The sequence below is a fragment of the Macaca nemestrina genome, chromosome 4, assembly GCF_043159975.1.
Source record: "Macaca nemestrina isolate mMacNem1 chromosome 4, mMacNem.hap1, whole genome shotgun sequence".
Lineage (NCBI taxonomy): Eukaryota > Metazoa > Chordata > Mammalia > Primates > Cercopithecidae > Macaca > Macaca nemestrina.
The window spans coordinates 172,045,804-172,068,994 of record NC_092128.1 but is presented as its reverse complement, the minus strand read 5'-3'; the positions used below and the strand labels follow the sequence as shown (position 1 = coordinate 172,068,994).

At 40.6% G+C, this 23,191-nt stretch overlaps 1 protein-coding gene across 2 annotated transcripts in view; it reads right to left on the bottom strand.

Annotated features, from left to right (window-relative positions):
• The window catches only part of LOC105472772 (MAP3K7 C-terminal like), a 44,966-nt gene extending 40,722 nt beyond the window's left edge, over nucleotides 1-4,244 (bottom strand). Inside the window, exons 1-2 of one of the 2 annotated variants that reach the window (XM_011726307.2) lie at nucleotides 3,965-4,244; nucleotides 1,475-1,583 (exon numbers count right to left, since the gene is read on the bottom strand). In XM_011726307.2, the coding sequence (XP_011724609.1) occupies nucleotides 1,475-1,544 (70 nt within the window). In that variant the 5' untranslated portion in view covers nucleotides 1,545-1,583; nucleotides 3,965-4,244. The remainder of the gene's footprint in view (nucleotides 1-1,474; nucleotides 1,584-3,964) is intronic. The other variant, XM_011726310.2, reaches the window with a different exon arrangement.
• Between the last annotated feature and the right edge of the window lie 18,947 nt (nucleotides 4,245-23,191).

The window sequence follows — 23,191 nt, the reverse complement described above, 5'->3', positions numbered from 1 at the left end:
GAGACAGGTTTCACCATGTTAGCCAGGATGGTCTTGATCTCCTGACCTCGTGATCCACCTGCCTCGACCTCCCAAAGTGCTGGGATTATAGGCGTGAGCCACTGTGCCCGGCCGCATGGTTGTTTTAAGGATGAGAGATAATATAGGTGAATGCTTATTATGACAGAGAAGTATAGTTAATGGCAGTTGTCATCTCTATGTTGGGGTGGATTGATTTGCCTGTTGGGAGGATTTCTTCTTACCACTGTCTTTCAGAGTGACCCTGAGTGAGGACACAGTATAACGGCAGATCATGGAAAGACGTTTAGAAAAATAGATTATGAAGAGTCAAGCCTTCACCTCTTCCTACTATGGAATACATCTCCACTGGAGGCTAACAGTCTAGGAAACACCAGGTTAAATGTGTCGCCTGGCATAGTAACCCCAAGCCTGCAATGGTTGTGTGACATCAGATTTCACAGAGCTCCTTACTTTGCATTATTTTGGAGTGATCCTGTCCCTTTTCAATTATTACTTTTTTTTAATAGAAATGAGGTCTCCCTGTGTTGCCCAGGCTAGTCTCAAAACTCCTGGGCTCAACGGATCCTCCTGCCTTGGCCTCCCAAAGTGCTGGGATTACAGTCGTTAGCCACCGTGCTTGGCCAATCATTACTTTTTAAAGCATCATCCCTACATGGGCGTTATAGGAACAGAGAGAGACAGAGTCCTCGAAAGACCCAAAGTTTAAATGGTAATGTTGTTTAAGCATGTGATTTTAACAGATGACATTAAGCTAAGAGCAATGGTGGGCACCAGTGGAAGAGAGCCAAGCCTTCCTTTCCTCAGCACTGTGACCTCCCACCACATGAGGTCCTTTGTTCAAAAGGGGTGCAATTCAATATGTGTGTTAAGAGGTCACTGAGGGGAGCCATGACGAAGGGCTCTAAGTATGGCAGTTTCACCTCAGACCTTACTATTTAGAGAGGCTCCTCCTCACCTGTCCCATTCATCATTCCTGCTGAAGTCTGTTGATTTAGCCAGAAGTGTAGGAGCACCAGTGAGAAACCAGCATTTCAAACTTAGGCTTTAGCAAATGTTGCTGGAAACAGAACAGTGATATTTTCATATTACCTAACCAACTGCCAGCTCCTAATAAATGTTTCCTCATGCAGTTTTAACAATAACACACTTTGCTATTGTTAGAAATTGTTATAGCTCAATGAATTTTATCCTAAAAGAAAGCTAGAATGAGGAGGGAGGAGAAAAAAAAAATGAGTTTAAATGACCCAAGGACTCAAGGTGGAGGAAAGCATCACTAGAGGCATTTCTGGAAGCCACCATCTAACGATGCATGATGAAATATCATGATGAAATTCCCCATCATCAGGTCATGCGAGCATGCAACTTTAAATTTCCCACAGAGGCGTGGTATTGGAAAAGATGCTGGAAAGGTGGGGTACGAGGGAGACAACGCTTCTTCCAGAGCAGAGTATACCTGAGGCGTCATTGAGGCTAAAGGCGATGCGTACAGGCTTGTCAGCAGGTACCCTGGCTGTGCTGATCATGTGGGCACCTGAGCCTCTGCCTTCTCCTGGGTCTTCCAGCTGTGACAGCAAGAGAGAGCCATTGTCACTTTATCCAGCATCATCCCCCTAAATACTCAGAGGCCCTTGGAAATTACAGGTGAAGTTATTAAGCTTAGTAAGCATTATCTGCTTATTCTAAAGATACTCCTAGTTTTGAGCTTTCTTTTTCTACGTCAAAAGTATTTGCCTGCCCCATTTAAATCTTTTTTTTTCTTGGCTCAAGAAAAAATTGCTTTTGCAATATACATCTAGAATGAATGAAATATTGGAAATATCTCTACCTGTCTTACTTGCTCAGAATCCTTTCATACTGACCAGTTCAATCCTGCCCCATTAAGGTCATATAAAGTATTTTACTTTCAACTGAGGAGGATAAAAAGAGATATAGTCTTAATAAGGTATCAGATGGCTTCAAATTAGACTAGCTTTTCGTGTTCAAAAGCCCAAATTAAATCTGAATTATTAATCTGAGAGTGGTAAAGAATGAGTTTCATGGAATCATTTAAAGAATACCAAAAGTCGCTGGGTGTGGTGTCTCACGCCTGTAATCCCAACACTTTGGGAGGCCGAGGCGGGAGGATCACTTGAGGTCAGGAGTTCAAGACCCACTTGGCCAACATGAGGAAACCCTGTCTCTACTAAAAGTATAAAAATTAGTGGGGCGTGGTGGCAGGCACCTGTAATCCCAGCTACTTGGGAGGTTGAGGCAAGAAAATCGGTTGAACCCAGCAGGCAGAGGTTGCAGTTAACCGAGATCACACCACTGCACTCCTGCCTGGGCGACAGAGTGAGACTTGTCTAAAAAAAATAATAAGTAAATAAAGAATACCAAAGCCACTTTAAAATATCTGTTATATTACGAATATCATGTGCTTTAAATATCTGATTACCTGTAAGCCTATCAAACATTTCTAAGGTTGCACATCTTAATCTATAAAAGCAAAAGACAAGACTCAAAAATATCCTATAGATATTCTACTCCACCTATCAAATCATCATTTAATTAATTAACTAAGGTAGAATGAAGGGAAAAAAACATCCTGCAGATAAAATGGAATAGGCAAAAACACATGAATATTTCTGATTATAATCAGAGAATTTAGCCCAAATATATTTTAACCAAGATATTTGATAATTTGATGTCTACAGGGAACTAGGAAAAGATAGTTACAAATACATGATATCTCTGTTATTTAAAAACATATATTTAACTTTTCTATTTTTAGTCCTGCCTCCCCTAAACCCTCTACTTTCCTTCTCATGTAGACAGTAAACCAAAAAACCTGAATGATATTTTAAGGGAAATATCTCTAAAAATGGCAAAGTATAAATAATCTCTTTAGCCATCCTTAAAGAGATTCTGGGAAATGCTTAGCAGGACATTTTCTCACAGCACGGTTTCTGACTTTTTCCCATAACTTTCCTCTATCTAAAAATAGTGTCCAGAACACTGAATTTTGTTTTTAAAAGTATTTATAGAGCCAAAGCCAATACATATATATACACATGTATATTTAGACATACATACATATGGAATCATCTTACCCAGCATATGAAAAAAGATCAGGCTTATATTAAAACCCTAGTATAGCTTTGGAGAAAAAACAGCAACTGTTTATCATCTAGTTAGAATCATAATTTGACCCGTTTATTTAGCACTACAAGTAGCAATGCACCAAAAAGCTCTCCACTGTCCATATCATGTAATTCTAAGTTAGAAAGAAATAGTAACATGAAACATATAATTTTAAAAAAGGGTAATATAAAATATCTGTTATTTGATTCAGGATTTATTTTATCTTAACTCTGCCACTCTTCTGTCCAGTCTTATCTGCTTAGAATCAAGCATTTTGTTAGCCACTTAGGGAATGGCATGGATTATCTCAAATTCAGCAGAAGAAACTATTAAAATTCCCTTAACATTTTAGCTAAAAAGAAAAGTTTTACTGTTATGCATTGTACAATCACCGAATCACTTTAGCATAACATCTAAGGATGGAAAGTTGTACTCCTCTTTAGGCTAAATCTCCCAACACTTTCCCGCACCAAGAAATCAAGCACAAGAGGTAGAAATTTACCTCAAGGATTTTGTAAATAGTCCTCTGGTATGGTTTCCAGCTACAGGAAATGGAATTAATAAACACAGCTAATTAGAGTCCCTCCCGTCTGCTCAATGGAGAACATCTGTCTACCTGTGAAAGGATGGTGGCAAGACTGAGTAGACTTTGAGTTCCACACAACATTGACCACAAGAACCCCTACACCAACTTGCCTTTTCATCACACCGTCTGGGGAAATGAACCACAGGTTCCTTCTCTCGGCTACAAGCTGTAACAGAGCTTTGGTTAAGTTGCTGGTGATCCGAGCATTTAGTTCAGTTTTCACACCTGTTGGCTTACCTCACTTAGTTGAGTGTCTGCACTTGTGTAACCCAGAGCCAGCCACTGCCTTGGCCAGTCGTTGCCTTTGTGGAGTAGAGACTCAGTGAGAGACCAGGCTGCACCTGCTGCATAGCAGCCACTGACAATCTGAGGAGTGGAGACAGCTGTCAGGGCAGCACGCTGCTACCTGCTCTGCCCCAGACCCCAGCGTCCCACGGGACCTCCCTTCCCTTCCCTTCTGCTTCCCTCCACAACCCCTCTCTCCTTTCCTTGCCTCTCTAACAGCCAGGATGTTGTCATGTTTCTAGAAAAAGCAAGAGCAAAAGAAAACCCTCCTCCTGTCAGAGGCATTGATAAACAGCAAGTTGTGGAGAGTCCAAATGTTTTAATTCATTAGTCCTGGCAAACTTAAAATACAAACAGACTTGCTTCACAAGACAGGAATGTCTTCAGCGTGACCCAATCGGTGTCTGTGTCTATTCCAGCAAACTGGCAAAGATAGCATGACTCCAGTCAGCAAAAATGTCGGCCGCTCCAATCAGCTCAGCCAGACCCAGCCAACTTGGACAGGCCGCAAGCTGACTCTCAAATGATAGCAGCGATGATCCTGGTTAAGAATGTGAGGTTTGAGGTTGAGCCCGTGTTGGGCTTGATGACTTGATTCATTCTTCAAATGCAACCAACCACAAAAGGAGTCAATGGTAAATAAGAATGGAGCATTAGGATTTGTCAACCTTTTTACAAACTGTAAACCTGGATGTCATTGGTACTTAAAAATAATTGGATTGTGATTTTGAGGTTAAATAAGTGAAATAAATATTAGGAGAAGGCAAAGACAGCCACAGACTGGAAGAAAATCTGCAAAACACATATCAGATGAAGGACTGGCGTCCAAAATATACAATGAATTCTTAAAATTCAACAACAGAAAAACAACTCAATCAAAAAATGGGCAAAAGATCTGAAAGATATCTCACTACAGAAAATATACAGATGGCAAGTAAGCATATGAAAAGATAATCAACATCATATGTCATTAGGGAATTGCAAACTAAGACAACAATGAAATACCACTATACACCTATTAGAATAACCCAAATTCAAAATACTGACAACATCAAATGTTGGTGAGGCTGTGGAGCAACAAGAACTTTCATTCCATGCTGGTGGGAATGAAAACATAAGAGTACATCCCACTTTAGTAAACAGTTGGGCAGCTTCTTACAAAAGCAAACATACTTTTACCACGTGACTCACAAATCACACTCCTTGTTATTTCCCCAAAACCCACATACAGATGTTTATAGCAGGTTTATCCATAATTGCCAAAACTTAGAAGCAACCAAGTTGTTCTTCAACAGGTAAATAAATCCTGGCATATCCTGACAATGGAATATCATTCAGGGATAAAAAGAAAAACTATCAAGCCACAAAAAGATATGGAAGTACTTAGGTGCATATTACTAAATGAAAGAAGCTAATCTTAAAAGGCTACATGCTGTATAATTCCAACAACATGACATTCTAGAAAAGGCAAAATTGTGGATACTGTAAAAAGATCAGTGGTTGCCAGGGATTCAGGAAGAGAAAAAGGAAGGATAAATTCCTTTTTTATCCCCAAGGTGGAGCTTGGGGATTTTTAGGGCAATGAAACTATTCTGTATGAGACTGTAACGGTAGATACACGTCATTACACAATTGTCAAAACTCATAGAATGTACAACAGAGTGAACCCTAATGCAAACTATGGACTAATAATGAATAATAATGTATCAATATTGGTTCATTAATTGTAGCAAAGATGTTAATTAGGGGTTAGAGAGATGAGGAAATACATGGGAATTAACGTACATTTCACTCTGTTTTTTTCTGTAAATCTAAAACTGCTCAAAAGGTATTAAATACACAAGTAAAAGGACTCAGCAGGTTTTCTTAATCTAATGAATGGAAGGCTAATTTGTTACGATATATAAACAATACAGCTGTATAGACTCAAATAATTAAAACATTCACATATAAGATTATTCTTTTCAGGAATTAATATTACTGTTTTAATATTATTTTATGGTTATAATAAAACTTACTAATGCATTATAATTTATCAAAGTGAATTTCTTATTCATGATCTCATTTTAATCTTCCAGAAGATCCTACGCAATAGTCATGGTCAGTATTGCCATCCCAATTTGACAGATGAGCCAACTGAGGCACAGACAATTCAAATAACAGGCTTGAGGATGAATGACCATAAGAGAATTAAGAACCCAGATACAATCCAGATTTTCTAATTATTAGTTCAAGCTGCTTCCACTACACCAGGATGCACTCTATAGCAAAGATTTAATTGGCCGGGCGTGGTGGCTCACGCCTGTAATCCCAGCACTTTGGGAGGCCGAGGCAGGCAGATCACGAGGTCAGGAGATTGAGACCATCCAAGCTAACACGGTGAAACCCAGTCTCTACTAAAAATACAAAAAATTAGCTGGGCATGGTGGCGGGTGCCTGTAATCCCAGTTACTTGGGAGGCTGAGACAAGAGAATGGCGTGAACCGGGGAGGCGGAGCTTGCAGTGAGCCAAGATTGCGCCCTACTGCACTCTAGCCTGGGCGACAGAGTGAGATTCTGTCTCAAAAAAAAAATTTTAATTGAAATTTTCAGTTAAGAATAAGTCCGACTCTCAGCTTTTGTTTGGAAGAGACAAAAGTATCACTTTCTTCAGTGGTCCAGCATCCAGGTTCATCTGACACTAGCCATCTTTATCATGACACCCAAGTTCCACCCCAAGAAAATCAAAGTTCTGCATCTTATGTGTGCTGATGGGAAAGCAGATACCACATCTGTGCTGTCTCTCAAATTGGCCCCCCGGGTCTGCCTTCAGAAAAGCTTGTGGTGACAGACATTGCCAAAGCAATTGGTGACTGGAAGTGGCCAAATTCTAGTGAAACTGACAGTTAGAATGGATAGGGATGAAGTAGCACCTTCCTTTTCTGCACTGACCATCAGGCTCTCAAGGAACCATACAGAGATAGAAAGAGACAGTTACATGTTAAACACAATGGAAATACTGCCTTCTATGATACTGTCAACAGCTCCTGACCAACACAGCATAGATCTTTATCCACAGAACTCTCTGGAATCATTAAAGTGAACCTTGGAATTGCCCACTGTGCGAGCTGCAGCATTGACAGCTACATCCTCATGACATTAAAAATGACATCAAGAGAGGTGTGGTAGATGCCCAGTTGGTAAAGGGCTACAAAGACAAAGATTTCATTAAAAGATAATTTGACAACAATGAGAAAGGAACAAAAAGAATATGTCTAAATTGTCTAAATGTTCTCTTTCTGAATCTGATAACATAAATTCAAGGTTTTCACAGTCACAATTAATATTTACCAGCTCCTCTGTTCCCATATGAGCAACGATGTGTTTCTTGGCTCTTTATCCAAACACTTTCAAGAGAGTAACAAATCTGAAATCCAAGTGAAATCCCTTCCCATAACTAAACCCAAAATAACTACATGGTATTTTAAGAATTTAATAGAATTATATAAATTCAATCCAGAAAGGATGTGTTTCTGCATCAATATATAAACAGATTAACAGTATGTTTCTTGGGGGTGGCAATAATGTATAATTTTTATTTTATTCTTTTCAGCAACAAATGTGTTTTTACAGTTATTTGGAAAGTTATTTTCAATAATATTCAAGGAGTTTTTCACATACTGAGCTCTAGCCTTGCTTCTGAATTATGATCAGTAATACACTCCTACCACAGACTATTGTCACAATTATGTAATACCGATTTCTCAGTACAACTCAATATGTATGTTGTGAAGGCTTGGTATGTTCCAGGCTAGTGTTTCTCCAAAGTACCTGATTACTAGGTACCTTTAAAAAATACCCATTTCCAGGCTTTGCCATAGTGACTCAGTAGTCTGAGTAGACTCTCATTCTGGAAATTTTAAAAAAGAAACTTTAATGGCTATTCATAGCATTTAGAGAATAGTTGAGAAGACATTTTCCCCAACATTTTAAAGTCAGCTCTGTATTGCTATGTGACATATGCAGCCGGTAGTCTCCAACAAAGAAATATTCCATGATGGCAAATCAGTCTTCCATTATATCCAGAAGTCAGCAAAATTTTTCTCTAAAGGGCCATATTAGAAATATTTTACACTTGTGAGCCAGGTGTGGTGGCTCACATCTGTAATCCCAGCATTTTGGGAGGCCGAGGCGGGTGGATCACCTAAGGTCAGGAATTTGAGACCAGCCTGGCCAACATGGTAAGACCCCATCTCTACTAAAAATACAAAAATTAGCCAGGCATGGTGGCAGGCGCCTGTAATCCCAGCTACTCCGGAGGCTGAGGCAGGAGACTCACTTGAACCCGGGAGGTGGAGGTTGGAGTGAGCCAAGACCGCACCATTGTACTCCAGCCAGGGCAACAAGAGCAAAACTCCATCTCAAAAAAAAAAAAAAAGAAAAAAAGAAAGAAATATTTTACACTTGTGAGGTCTTAAGGATCTCTGTCACAACTACTCATCTCTGCCTCTGTAGCATAAAGGCGGCCATAGACAACATGTATAGGAATGGATGGGCTCTGACTTTATTGACAAAAACAGGAAACAAATGTACATGGCTGTGTTCCAAAAACACTTTATTTACAAAGAGAGAGCAGCCTGGATTTGGCCTGCAGACTATAATTTGCCAACCCCTCCTGATTGAACATCCAGTGGACAGCCTTATCCTGATTGAACATCCAGTGGACAGCCTTATCCTGATTGAACATCCAGTGGACAGCCTTATCCTGATTGAACGTCCATTGGACAGCCAAGCCGCAGCTCCCCACACAGTGCCGTAGGGCACGGGCAGAGTCCTCTGGGAGAAAAGTAACTCTTCTTTTGCTGCCACTTTCTTCAATTCATTCTTCCCAACTCCATCCCCATAAAAAAAAATTTTGTCAGATTTCTCAGTTAGTAAAGCAAAAGTCCCAAAGTTACGTATTAACCCTGCTTTTCTATAAAGCACTGATACGTCTGTTTGGAAAAAAAACAGTGAATAAACACCTCTTCCAATTGGTCATGAGACTGCATGTGCAGGCCACGGTGAGAAAGTGCCACAGGGACCTGTTGCATATTGTGAGCTAGTCTTGTGCCGTTGTTCTTTGGAGGAGCCTCTTCCTCTGCTCCTGACCCCAGTGAAACGTCAGGTAAGGTTTCCCAGGCTCCCAAAGAAGCCTTCTTGCAGTGCTAACTTGCAGTAATGTTGTTACTCCTTCTCAAACCTTCTTGTAGGGCAATGCAATGAAAAACCACAAAGCAAGGATCAAGGCTCAATGACAAAAACAAGACAGCACCTCCCCCAGGAACTTCTTTTTATTTTAATTGACAAATAAAAATTGTATGTTTCTAGTGTAAGGATTTCTGATCATATACTGTCACAGTCTTTGATTTTAAGGGTAACTGGGAGCCGCTTTTCCTAATCCAAGTTCACTTCAGGCTTAAGATAGCAGAATGATCAACTCTGTATCATTGTGCCCCCAAAGCTCAAAAGAGGAATGACAGGGGTTAGAACCACTGAACCACTCAATGGTTTCTCTTTCACTAGCTTTGTGGTTCCCTTACTGAAGGAGACAGAGCAGTGTGCAACATTTAAGTCAGGCCACCTGGGTCCCCAACCCAGCTCTGTCTCTTACTCATATAGGTCTTTGGTTAAATTCCTTAATAAATTATATGCCACAACTTCCCCACATATAAAATGGGGGATAATTATAGTACCTGTCCTACAGGTTGTTATGACAATTAAAAGAATAATACAAGTATGTGCAACAATGCCAGAAATAAAACAGACACTATGTAAATAGAAATCATTTTTTCAAGAGGCAAAAACATAGGGAAAAAAACCACACCCAAAGGATACCTAGATTTAGAAGACCTAGATTTGCATGGTGATGCTGCCTTCAAAAGCTGTGGAAGTTTAGATCGGACACTTCATACCTCCAGGACTCAGTTTTTTCATCAAGGTTAACAAACTTTTTTTGTAGAGGGCCAGGAGATAAATATTTTAGGTTTTTCAGGCCATACACTTTCTGTTACAATTACTCATCTCTGCTGTTCTAAGTTGAAAGTAGCCATAGACTATATGCAAATGATGGATGACTCCAATAAAACTTTATTTACAAAAACAGTAAATAAATGTGCATAGCTGTATTCCAGTAAAACTACAGACACTGATATTAGAATTTCATATGATTTCCAAATGTCGCCGAAGATTATTCTCCTTTTGATATTTGTCAAATATTTTAAAATATTAAAACCATTCTAAGCTCCTGGGCCATACCAAAACAGGCTGTGAGACAGATTTTACCTGATGCCCAGAGTTTTTGGACCCTTGATTGGTATAGCCAGCAAGCAAGCATGGACTAACTCAGGGTTTCCCCAGATGGGAATAACGTGATGTGTGTGTAGCCACTGTTTTGCCTTTTTAACTTGATTTAGCTATCTATTTATCTAAATGGATTAATCTTTTATCAAATATTTTATTCATAAAAACTTAAATGGTTTTATACTATTTGAGTTTACCATATAAAGTTAATTAAATGTGACATATGTGTTTGTTTGTTTGTTTGTTTGTTGTTTGAGACGGAGTCTCGCTCTGTTGCCCGGGCTAGAGTGCAGTGGTACGATATTGGCTCACCACAACTTCCGCCTCCTAGGTTCAAGTGATTCTCCTGCCTCAGCCTCCTAAGTAGCTGGGATTACAGGTGCCCGCCACCACACCCAGCTAATTTTTGTATTTTTTAGTAGAGATGGGGTTTCACCACCTTCGCCAGGTGGGTCTTGAACTCCTGACCTCATGATCCACCCACCTCAGCCTCCCAAAGTGCTGGGATTATAGGTGTGAGCCACTGCTCCTGGCTTGTGTTCCTTTTTCTATAAATACCTAGACAGCAGACTCTTGGAGAAAGAATAAATTTCCTTTAATATTTTTGACTGTATGAGAAAATAACGTTTATCTTATATTTTAATATTTATATCTTTTCCAAGAATATAACCTAGAAAGACTAACAGCACCAAATTTTAAAGCTTGTTATTATAGTATAGATAGATTTACTTTACCTTCTTGATGTCATCCTAAGGAAAACATAAATTTCTCATCATCTGTAAATATCCCAGTGTGTACTCCAAAAAGGAAGTGCACTCTCTTCTTTAACACAACCAAATAGCACCATCACACCAACCACCACCACCACAATAATTCCCCAACGTTACCCATCATCAGACAGCATTCAAACCTCCAGTTTTATCACAAACATTTTCAATTGTTTTCTCCATTAATTTTTAAATGTTTAATCAAGATCCAAAGTCTGGACACATGATGGACTGCTAAGTTTTTATATTTATAAATCTATAATTACTCTTCCTCCCTCTTTTTTTGCAAATTTATTTGCTAAAGAAACTATAGAGTTCCCAAAGTTGCACCTCTATAACGTTTTTTAATATGCTTCTCTGTTATCTTTGTCCATCATAAATTAGCCATTGGATCTAGAAACTTGGTCAGATTCAGATGTGACTATTTTTTTGTATTTTTTATTTTTGCAGTACTACTTCAAAGACAGTGAATAACATTTATTTAAAAGATTGGTCAGGTGCGGTGGCTCACACCTGTAATCCCAGGACTTTGGGAGGCCAAGGCAGGTGGGTCACCTGAGGTCAGGAATTTGAGACCAGCCTGGCCAACATAGTGAAACCTCATCTTTATTAAAAATATACAAAACTAGCCAGGCATGGTGGTGGGCACCTGTAATCCCAGCTGCTCCAGAGGCTGAGGCAGGGGAATCGCTTGTACCCGGGAGGCAGAGGTTGCAGTGAGCCAAGATTACGCCATTGCACTCCAGCCTGGGCAACAAGAGCAAAACTCTATTTCAAAAAAAAAAAAAAAAAAGATAAAATATTCTCCAGTATTGACTTCATTTTGAAAATAACATTACTTAAGTATAAGCATAAAACTATATATAATCTCTTTATAAAACTCTTATAAAATCAAATCTACAAAGCTCTTATAAGCCAATTTTATAATTTAAATTCAAATGAAGTGACAAATTTAAAATACAATTGATAAGGACAGGAGGCAGGAAAATACTGGGTAGAAGAGGGCAGTCCCCAATGAGGGTGCCACCCTCAAGCCTGGACCCATGGCCCAAAGTAAGAACACGCATTCCTCTTTTCCTACTTGAATGTTGCCTTTTCCAAAATCACCCTGGCCTGCCCTGTACCCCATCCTGTACCCAGAAAAACCCCAGCCTCCGCTGGCAGCAGAGTGGCAGAGAAGTAGAGAAAAGAAGAAGCAGCTGGACGTCAGTGAAAAGCAGCTTAACTTAAGAGGGACGGCTTGATGGTGGGACCTTGAAGAAGAGTTCAGTAGTGGATGGCCAAACTCCGGGGAAAGACCACCTTCCCACTCCATCCCCTTTCCAGCTCTCTATTCCACTAAGAGCCAGTTTCATTGGCAAGAAAATCACCCACATTTATCATCTTCAATTCGTTCATACAACACGATTCTTCCTGAACACTGAATGAGAGCTCAGGATACAGAGGGCTGTCACATTGAGCTGTTAAACACTTAAGTCATCCGTGCACAGCAAAGCTAAGACTGCAGTGTAACACATGCCCTCTAGGGCTCCAGGGGTCATGGGTACCCCCCCAGATGCTGCCACAGAGCCGCACAAAATTCTGCTCCTAATGACACCCAGAAGCACTCATCCTGTCCCCCGTACCCACTTATCTGCACGCTTCCTGTCCCATGAGGGGTTGAATGCTGTGGGCTAAGTAAACAAGCCACCCCTTTCACAAGTCCTGCTAAGGGGTCAAGGAAGATTTGCTGTTTTACAACTCAACTACATAAATTTAACATGAGGGAGCACTTTCCAGAAACAAAACAGGTGCACAAACGTAAACATGGGACACATTCTGTAGTGTACATTTGATTTGAGTTCCTCCTCCCCATGCTGATGACTGAGTCCTCGTAGGACTTTCCCTCTGTGGCCTGCTTTGCAACTCAAATTTGACTGGTGCCTGTGACATCCTTGGTCTTCATGCAGCAAGCACACATTGTGAGGAAAGTGCTGAGTGCCTGGTGTTCGGAAATGTTGGTCTCTCTTTTTTTCCCCAACCACAGCTACATTTACCCATGAACACAACCCTCTTAAAATCAGAAGGCCTACGAGATGTAGCCTAAGTATGCTTCAGACATTTCTCAAATAAGCTTCAGTGTTAAGGTCATATATTTACTGAAATTATAAAGGAAACTCATTGAAGTATTTCTAAAAATCCCAAACACTGAACTGCATAGCTTATTAAAGATCTGGTTCACTACCTTTTCGGTTTATGTCTTTACTTGGAAACCCTCCTACTGCAAGAAAGGACCAAATGCCAACAAACCTCCCATGTGAATGTGAGAAAAGAAAAAAGAAGTTTAGCTCTGAATGAACCTATATTCTTTTAGTTGCAGGAGTCAAGAACCAACTTAACATTAGCTTGAATACCAACAGGTAATTATTGGTTCACAAAACTAGGAAATCCAGGGGCCTATTTTTTTTAGACATTGATTTACCCAAAGGCACAACTGATAGCGATAGGGAACTAACTTACTCCACTTCATGATCAGCTTTCTTTACATTAGCTTCATTCTCAGATGGAGTTTTCCCATGAGTTGGCCACCAGCTGCCTACATTTATGTCCTACCAGCTTTACAAACCCATGAAGAGAAGACCTTTTCCCTCAGAATTCCCAGGGAAGACAGTCATTGCCCAAACGGGAGTGCCATTTCCCTCACCGTAGATAATGGATAGTACTTGAACAGGTGAAGCCTGCAATAGGGGCTCATGAATGAAGTTGGGTAGGGAAGGCATTATTCCTCATATATATATATATATATATATATATATTTTTTTTTTTTTTTTTTTTTTTTTTTGATACAGGGTCTGACTCTGTTGCCCAGGCTGAAGTGCAGTGGCACAATCACAGCTCACTAATGCCTCAACCTCCCAGGCTCAAGTGATTTTCCCACCTCAGACTCCCAACTAGCCGGAACTACAGGTGTATGTCACCATGCCCAGCTAATTTTTGTATTTTTTGTAGAAATGGGGTTTCACCATGTTGCCCAGGCTGGTCTCGAACTCCTGGGCTAAAGCAATCCACCCACCTTGGCCTCCCAAAGTGCTGGGATTACAGGCATGAGCCATTATGCTCAGCCTATTTCTCAAATTGATTAAAGAAAGAAAAGGAAGGAAGGACGGAAGGAAAAGAGAGAAAGAGAGAGAGAGAGAGGGGGAGAGAGAGACAGAGAGAAAGAAAAGAAAGAAAGAAAGAGAGAGAAAGAAAGAAAGGAGGGAGGGAGGGAAGGAAGGAAGGAAGGGAAAAGAAAAGGAAGGAAGGAAGAAAAGAAAGAAAGGAAAGAAAGAAAGAAAGAAAGAAAGAGAGAGAGAGAAAGAAAGAAAGAGAGAGAAAGAAGACTCAAACATTCTATGCTAATACCTTCATGAGTAGAATGTCAAAGTCCCATGAAATATTCTCATTTTAAGGTGACGAGAAATGAATTATGTGGGGCAAATACTATGTGCCAGACACTCAGCTAAGCCCTTTTCATACCCATGTTGTAATTTAATGCACAAAACACCCCTTTAAGATAGCTACTGTAATTCCTGCTTTATACAGGAACTGAGACTTATAAAGTTTCAATGATTTGCCCAAAGTTCCAGAGCTCATAAAGTGTAAGAGCCAATTTGTTTGCCAAAATTAAATCTCTTCATTGACGCACCAAAATCCTGTTTATGGTATGTGGCTCAAATTGCCTTTGTAGGAGATACCTTTTCATTGGTGCCAAAGATACAAATATACAACGATACAAATACACAAATAAACAAAGACACAAAGATATCAATAGATTGGGAGACTCCATCTCAAAAAAAAAAAAGAAAATTCCCCAAACTGGAAACAAAAGATCAAGCTTCCAAGGAGGAAAAGCATAAGATCTCATAAAAAAATCAGTTACCAGAAATGTTTTCATATTTCTCCATAACAATTCTGGAAACCAGTAGGAAATGGAACTAATCTTCAATATGCTAAAGGAAAAAGTATTTCCAACCTAAAGTTCCATATCTGACCAAACTATCAATCAAGTGTTAAGATTAAAGTCCAGGCATGGTGGCTCATGCCTGTAATCCCAGCACTCTGGGAGGCCGAGGCGAGTGGATGACCTAAGGTCAGAAGTTCAAGACCAGCCTGGCCAACATGGTGAAACCCCATCTCTATTAAAAATACAAAAAAAATTAGCCAGGGATGGCAGGTGCCTGTGATCCCAGCTACTTAAAAGGCTGAGGCAGGAGAATTCCTTGAACCCAGAAGGCGGAGGTTGCAGTGAGCCGAGATCACGTCACTGCACTCCAGCCTGGGCAACAAGAGTGAAACTTCCATCTCAAAAAAAAAAAAAAGTTTTAGGATTAAGGTCTTCAACAAAATTTTTATATCCCATGCACGTTTTTCAAAAAGCTACTGGTGTAAACAAGGAAAGAGAAAGCCTGGAACACAGGAAACACAAAGGCCCAACACCACACTGGGTAAAATGGCCCTTCGGGACGGCAATAAAAGGGAATCACAGTGACCCTGTGTGCCAGAACTCACAGAAGCAGGTCTGAAAGCCACAGGAATGGCTCCATTAGGAATAGGAAATGGTTAGACTACTTGATTGATGTCATATTGAGAAGACATTTAGGCAACTGGCAGAAGCCCAAAGACCTTTAGGGTTGAATCAGTGATGAGTACATGGAATAAAAAGGCAAGCAAACAAACAAAAAATTTAGCCTGCCCTCCAGGCACAGGGCTGAAACTGTACTGTAAAGTAAAAATAACCACTGTTGACTATTTGCCTCAGCTGTGAATACATTTACAGCAGCCTCATATTGTCAATATTGAATGTTGATCTAACAAAAATTACACTGTGGAAAGGAGGTGGCAGAGAAAGGGTGTTTGTGTGTGCGGTGGTGTGGGGATGCAGGGAGAGAGCCAGATCCTCAGCCTGCATGGGGAGAAGCCAGTAGATAATGGCCGAGACTGGAAAAAGCAAGAAATAGTCATGCAAACACATGTCATAGAAGTGGGAGATGGCCGGGCGCGGTGGCTCAAGCCTGTAATCCCAGCACTTTGGGAGGCCGAGGCGGGCGGATCACGAGGTCAGGAGATCGAGACCATCCTGGCTAACACAATGAAACCCCGTCTCCACTAAAAATACAAAAAAATTAGCCGGGCGTGGTGGCGGCGCCTGTAGTCCCAGCTACTCGGGAGGCTGAGGCAGGAGAATGGCGGGAACCCGGGAGGCGGAGCTTGCAGTGAGCCGAGATCGCGCCACTGCACTCCAGCCTGGGCAACAGAGCGAGACTCCGCCTCAAAAAAAAAAAAAAAAAAAAAAAGAAGTGGGAGGTAAAGACCAGCACCATCATCTAGACAATGTCTACCTCTGGAATGGGGAAAACAGGAAGAAGGAGGGCTGAGCCCTCTTGGGTTTTTTGTAATAAATCTTGCAGAACTATTTGACTCTTTAACATATGTGCATGCAAAACCTAAACAAAAATTAAAATGTTTAAAGATCCATTTGTTGGCTCACTCTTGCCTAAAGAATCACGTCTTTAGTTTAGCATCCAAAGCCCTTCATAATTTGTCCTCCTTTCCTCCATACCCATCTCATGCTCCCACCCTCCCTACAATGGGGTCACACTGAACTTCTCTCAGTGTTTTCGATACTATGGCCTCGTTGTCAACTTTGTGCCTTCACAGATCAAGGCCCTCACTCCTGTCACCTCCTCTGTGTAGTCATTTCAACCCCTGTCCTCCCAAAACCCTTTGATCATTCTCCTGCTAATGCACTGAGTACCACATTGTGTTGCTTCCATTTACCCACCCCACTGTCACCCCTAATTCAACCAAAGACACATGGTCAGTGCCTTGCCCTTAGCAGGGCCTCAATAAATATTTCTGGAACTAAATTGAACCTGGGATGCAAATGCCTAATAGTGAAGGAACCCATAAAATCAGGGAAACATAGAGAAAAGTTAAGACACATGGAGAAAAATTAAGACACTTTGGGAGGCCAGGGCAGGCAGATCACCTGAGGTGAGGAGTTCAAGACCAGCCTGGTCCACTTGGTGAAACACTGTCTCTACTAAAAATACAAAAATTAGCCAAGTGTGGGGGTGCACACCTGTAATCCCAGCTACTCAGGGGATTGAGGCAGGAGAATCGCTTGAACCCGGGAGGCAGATGTTGCAGTGAGCCAAGATCGCACCACTGCACTCCAGCCTGAGCAACACAGAGAGACTCTATTTCAAAAAAAAGAAAAGAAAAGTTTAGACATCCTAGTTTACTTTGGCAATATCTGTAGTTTTGTCTACTGCCAGACCAGGTCCAAGTTAACCTTTTAACTTTAGATCTGTTTTTGTGAAGAATCAATATCCCAAACCCACAGGTATGGCCAAGTGAATTGAGGCATCCTTGCCCCCAAAAGGCATGTAATAAGAACACGCATGCTCATAGTTTACCACAGGCTATTGTTTTGCTGGTGGGAGGTGGGGGAACATATATTCTTCAGGCCACAGCCGAGTGGCTACAGATAATAAAGGGGATTTTAAAAGCTGTGTGAGGTGGCCAGGCGCAGTGGCTCACGCCTGTAATCCCAGCACTTTGGGAGGCTGAGGTGGGCGGATCCTAAAGTTAGGAGATCGAGACCATCCTGGCTAACACGGTGAAACCCCATCTCTACTAAAAACACAAAAAATTAGCCAGGTGTGGTGGCGGGCGCCTGTAATCCCAGCTACTCAGGAGGCTGAGGCAGGAGAATGGCGTGAACCTGGGAGGCGGAGGTTGCAGTGATCTGAGATTATGCCACTGCACTCCAGCCTGGGCGACAGCACAAGACTCCGTCTCAAAAAATTTTTTTTAAATTTAAAAAATCAAATTAAATTAATACTCTCTAAAGTTTCCTGTAATTCTAAATTCCTTAATTTTAGTAGGTGGAGCCAGCCCCTGAATAAAAAAATAATTATCCACAGAATTTCTTCTCTGGTTTTGATTCTGTAAAGATTCAACTGGTTTGTAACCAACCAAAAATACATTTTACAGCAGTAGTCGAGAAAAGAGCAGAATAAAGATAATCTCTTCCTCTCCCTGTGGAAGGCAGTTACCAACACAACCCTCAATTTTACTGCCAAACCCATTTAGTCATCAGATATTTGGTACCCGAGTAAAATCCATTCAGTCCCTGATCACACTGTGAAACCTGAGGACATTCAGAAAAGTGACAAGAAAGAGATCATGTTTTGTTCATAAAAACATTTTTCAAATTAAGCCATCACTTCCTAAAATAGTAGATTAAAATCACCCAGCAGGACTTCTTCCTGAAAGCATGCAAATGCACAATCCTTGTTTAGAAGTGAGTGTCAATTACTTGTGCACACACAAAAATGACTAATCGCTGGGGCCTAATAAGACACCTGTCAATTTTCCTTTTTTTAGCTTAGCTACTTTCAATTCATAGGAGTTGTCCAATACAAACAGCATTCTGCTGACAGTTTTGTGTGTTCTTCAGTGGTGATAGCATTCAAACTAAAATGGAGCATCAGATATTTCTATCCACTTAAAAATACATTTTAAGAATTACAGTATTAACCACGAATGAATGGCTGCCCAGCCTCACAAATGAGACACAGAAATAGCATTGTTAAGTCCATCAGAGAAGGAATAGCTTTCCATCGCCGCTCCAGCTAAATGGGAATGAAGATTTCCTAGAAGAGTCCACAAATAGAATATGACATTTTCCTGGAACAGAAAAATTCTAGTGAAGGACAGGAGATTATCTTCTTTTGAGATTTTAGGATCTTATAATTTACATTAATTAAATTAAATTATGTCAAATAGAAGAAATATATTGATAGTTAAGACAGATTTCACAGATGCTTTTGTGTCTGAAATAAGAGTATGCATTATTAAACCACAAAAAGCCTTACTCAAGGTGAGCATGACAATAATTAGAATCAAAGTGATATTTCACAGGTTGCCAAATTAATCTGAACAATTCAAATTAGACAAGTGTGTTCTGCAGGGCCCTTTATGGCCTGAGTACCATGAAAATGGAAGTTATTTATATATCAGGAAATCATTCCTGAACATGAAAAAGTATATTGCTTTAAAAAGCTTTTTGGACTAACTATAGCTGATTCACACCCTGAATGATAAAATTATTTATATATTCAAATTTTTGAAGAACTCTTTGAAGAGCCTAATTAGCATGCTTTTAGTATTCTTTTTCCAAATTTAGATTCTGAAATTCAGAATGAACAAGAATGACATTCCCTGTTTATCAAGAAAAAGTAAATGAAGATGAATCAGAATACAGACATAAGTTTGTACTCTCTTTGGGTTTCTTAAAGGAAGACTTCAGGAAAATTTTATCTGCCATTGACCTGAGATATTTTTAATAATTTTCTTTAAGGACACATTAGGAACAAAAAAAGTAGTCATTTTAACGAGATATTTCCATTTGTGGCTACATGGGCAGTAGGAAAGAATTGAGGCTCATGTGATTCTGTTACTAATGTTAGAGCTAGGAGACTTCTTTCAGATCATCTAAATCATCCTCTGATTTTACACGAGAAAGCTCATCCATCATTTATAGTTACATTTATATTTTTTACATATTTGTACTTACAAGTTTTCTTCATGTGTTGATACCAAGATTCTGGATGTCATTTCCTTGACTCTTCTAAATTCATATGACTTAATAAGGTAAGAATCTCATGGCTTGTTCAGTGACAAAGTTAGTATAGCTTAAGATTTATTCTAGCCTGCTACAGCACTGGAAATACAAAGAAATAACAAATTAAAACAAAACTCATGAACTACCCATTGCCACTGTTTACTGTTGCACATGGGATATAGAAAAGCATTCAAAAATGCTGATTGGATGAAAGAGCTTCACTGAAGAAACCACTAGAGTATACGTAAATAAACTACGCAGAAAGCCACGGAACAGATGGAATCCAAGGCTTCCTTTACCACCAATTCACTGTGTTATACTCTGAGCTAGTAACAATTTCTCTGCTTCCCAGATTACTCCTCTGTCATTTTTTAGATTTCATTAATGTTTACATAGATTGCATATGTGCCAGGCAGTACATTAAGGGCTTTAAATACAATAATTAATTTAGTTCTCACAATGATCCTGTGAGCAGGGCCAGCGTCCTGGCAAGTGTCACAGGGCCCACGCTCAGAGGGGTTCCACACTTGGTATGATGTTATGCTGCTGCCATCTTGAAAGCTGAACAAGGGGCCTAGCATTTTCATTTCATTGAAATTCGAACAAGAATCTCTGGAAGCTATGTAACCAGTCCCACCTATGAGGCAAGAACTATTATCACCCCAGTTTTACAGATGGGGAAACGGAGGTAAAGGGAGGTCAAGTAACCTACCTAAGGTCAAAAAGCTAGTCATTTTTTAAGTCAAGTTTCACATCCAGGCCATGGCTGTGACCACTCTGGCCCCCTGCACTGAGGGATAACTCTGGAGGCCTTTATTGCTAAGTTCCCTGATATTTCTGCAATTCCAACGAAGGCCCTCTACTAAAAAGCATGTTGATTTCACTCGTTCCTCCTTCCATCAATGCTTTTTATAGATGCAGAATTGCAGTGAATAGAGAAAAACACAAACAAGCCAAATTTGAAAAAAGAACTGCTTAGCTAAATGAAAGGTGAGATGATTTTAAATGGCCATGGCAGGGGCTTAGCTATTTAAATGACAAGCTAAACAGGATACCTTTTGGGCTATTTCAGACTCTGATCCTCAAATTAGAGTTTTTAGGAGTGGGATCCAGAGCCCTACATGGGGAAGACCAAGTTAGCCCGGCATGGTGAGGCCACAGCAGAGGCGGGACACATCAAAGGAAGCACTCTGCACTGCCTTTTATAGATGTGAAAATAGCCCAATCCCCCTGCTGTCCAATGGGCAAACATAAATAAATGGCTTGCATCAGCTGAGGATCAAATACTAAAGAAAACAGTCAAGATTTCCTCAGGGCTCTGTGTCACAGGTCAAGTCTCCTGTAGAGAGAAGCATCTGGCCTCCTGTGGCTCCTAGATTTTCTTGTCCAAGTCTTTCCACACCCACCTTCTATCGAAAGTAACCTTGGGTGACTCACTTTGACTAGAATATTTGAGCTCAAGGGGATGGAATGTAGACATTCCCATTAATCCAGGGCCTGGTCTACACCATACAGTCTCTGAGAGTTTATTATTATTATTATTTGCCGTCATTTAGGGTCCCATCTACACTCTGCTTTTGAATTTTAAAAATCATAGCCGGCTGCAGTGGCTCATGCCTGTAATCCCAGCACTTTGGGAAGCCAAGGCAGGTGGATCTTTTGAGCCCAGAAGTTTGAGACCAGCCTGGGCAACATAGCAAGAACCTGTCTCCACAAAAAATACACAGCTTAGCAAGGTGTGGTGGCTCACACCTGTAGACTCAGCTACCTGAGTAGCCTCAGCTACTTGAGAGGCTGAGGTGGGAGGATCAATTGAGTTCGGGAGGCCGAGGTTGCAGTGAGCCATGACTGCACCACTGCCCTCCAGCCTGGGTGGCAGAGCAAGACCCTGTCTCAAAAATAAATAAATAAATAAATAAATAAATAAATAAATATAAAAACAAAATAAGGCCTGGCGCAGTGGCACACACCTATAATCCCAGCACTTTGGGAGGCCAAGGCAGGCAGATCAATTTTGACCAAGAGTTCGAGACCAGCCTGGTCAACATGGTGAAACCCTGTCTACTAATAATACAAAATTTAGCTAGGCATGGTAGTGCACGCCTGTAGTCCCAGCTACTTGGGAGGCTGAGACATGAGAATCTCTTGAACCCAGGAGGTAGAGGTGGCAAAAAGCTGAGATTGTGCCACTGCACTCCCGCCTGGGCGACACAGCAAGACTCTCTCAAAATTAAATTAATTAATTTAATTAATTAGAATAAAACTCTCCTTTTATTTGAGTTAACTCCCAAATGTAGATCAATGAAAAGGCACCCCAGATTTGGGCAGAAATGATGCCTCTAAAAAGAACCACAGAAGCTGCTATTTTAAACCAAGCACACTCCTTCCTCATTGCCAAACGCCCTTGCCCAGTGCAGACCAGAACCATGTAAGCAACACTGAACAGGCCAGCAACTGATGCTTAAGTAGGCATTATATGGCCAGGTGTGGTGACCAAGGTGGGCGGATCATCACCTGAGGTCAGGAGATCAAGACCACCCTGACCAACATGGTGAAACCCCATCTCTACCAAACTACAAAAATTAGCTGGGCTTTGTGGCACACCTGTAATCCCCGCTACAGGGGAGGCTGAGGCAGGAGAATTGCTTGAACCCGGGAGGCAGAGGCTGCGGTGAGCCGAGACTGCGCCATTGCACTCCAGCCTGGGCAACAAGAGCAAAACTCCATCTCAAAAAAAAAAAAAAAAAAAAGATACAGATAGATGGATACATCAATAGATAATATATATGCACAGAGACACAAAAATATATCTTAATAATATATCATAGAATAATGATATAATATTTATGAATGTGTTTTTAAATGTTAATAAGTTAACACTTATTGAACTGTGAACTAAGTACTGTTTTAAATATTTTTCATAAAGTGACTAATTTAACTCTCACAAAATTGCTGTCAGGGGCCAGGTGTGGTGGCTTGCACCTATAATCCCAGCACTTTGGGAGGCCAAGGCAGCCAGATCATTTGAGCCCAGGAGTTTGAGACCAGCTTGGGCAACATGGTAAAACCCTGTCTCTATAAAAATTACAAAAAATTATCTGGGTGTGGTAGTGTGTACCTGTAGTCCCAGCTACTTGGGAAGCTGAAGTGGGAGGATCACTTGAGCCCAGAAGATTGAGGCTTCAGTGAGCCGTGATCATACGAGTGAGACCCTGTCTCAAAAATAAATAAATAAATAAATAAATATTCTATGAAGATGGTACTAGTGTTAACTCCATTTCCCCAAGGTGAAAACGGAGGCACAGAGTGATTAAATAACTGATCCATAGTCACAAAATCAGGAAATGGCAGAGTCAGGATTCAAATCCAAGCAGTCTGGTTCCAGATACGTTTCTAAACACACTATCCAAGGATTATTTTCAAATAGGAACCCTTAAA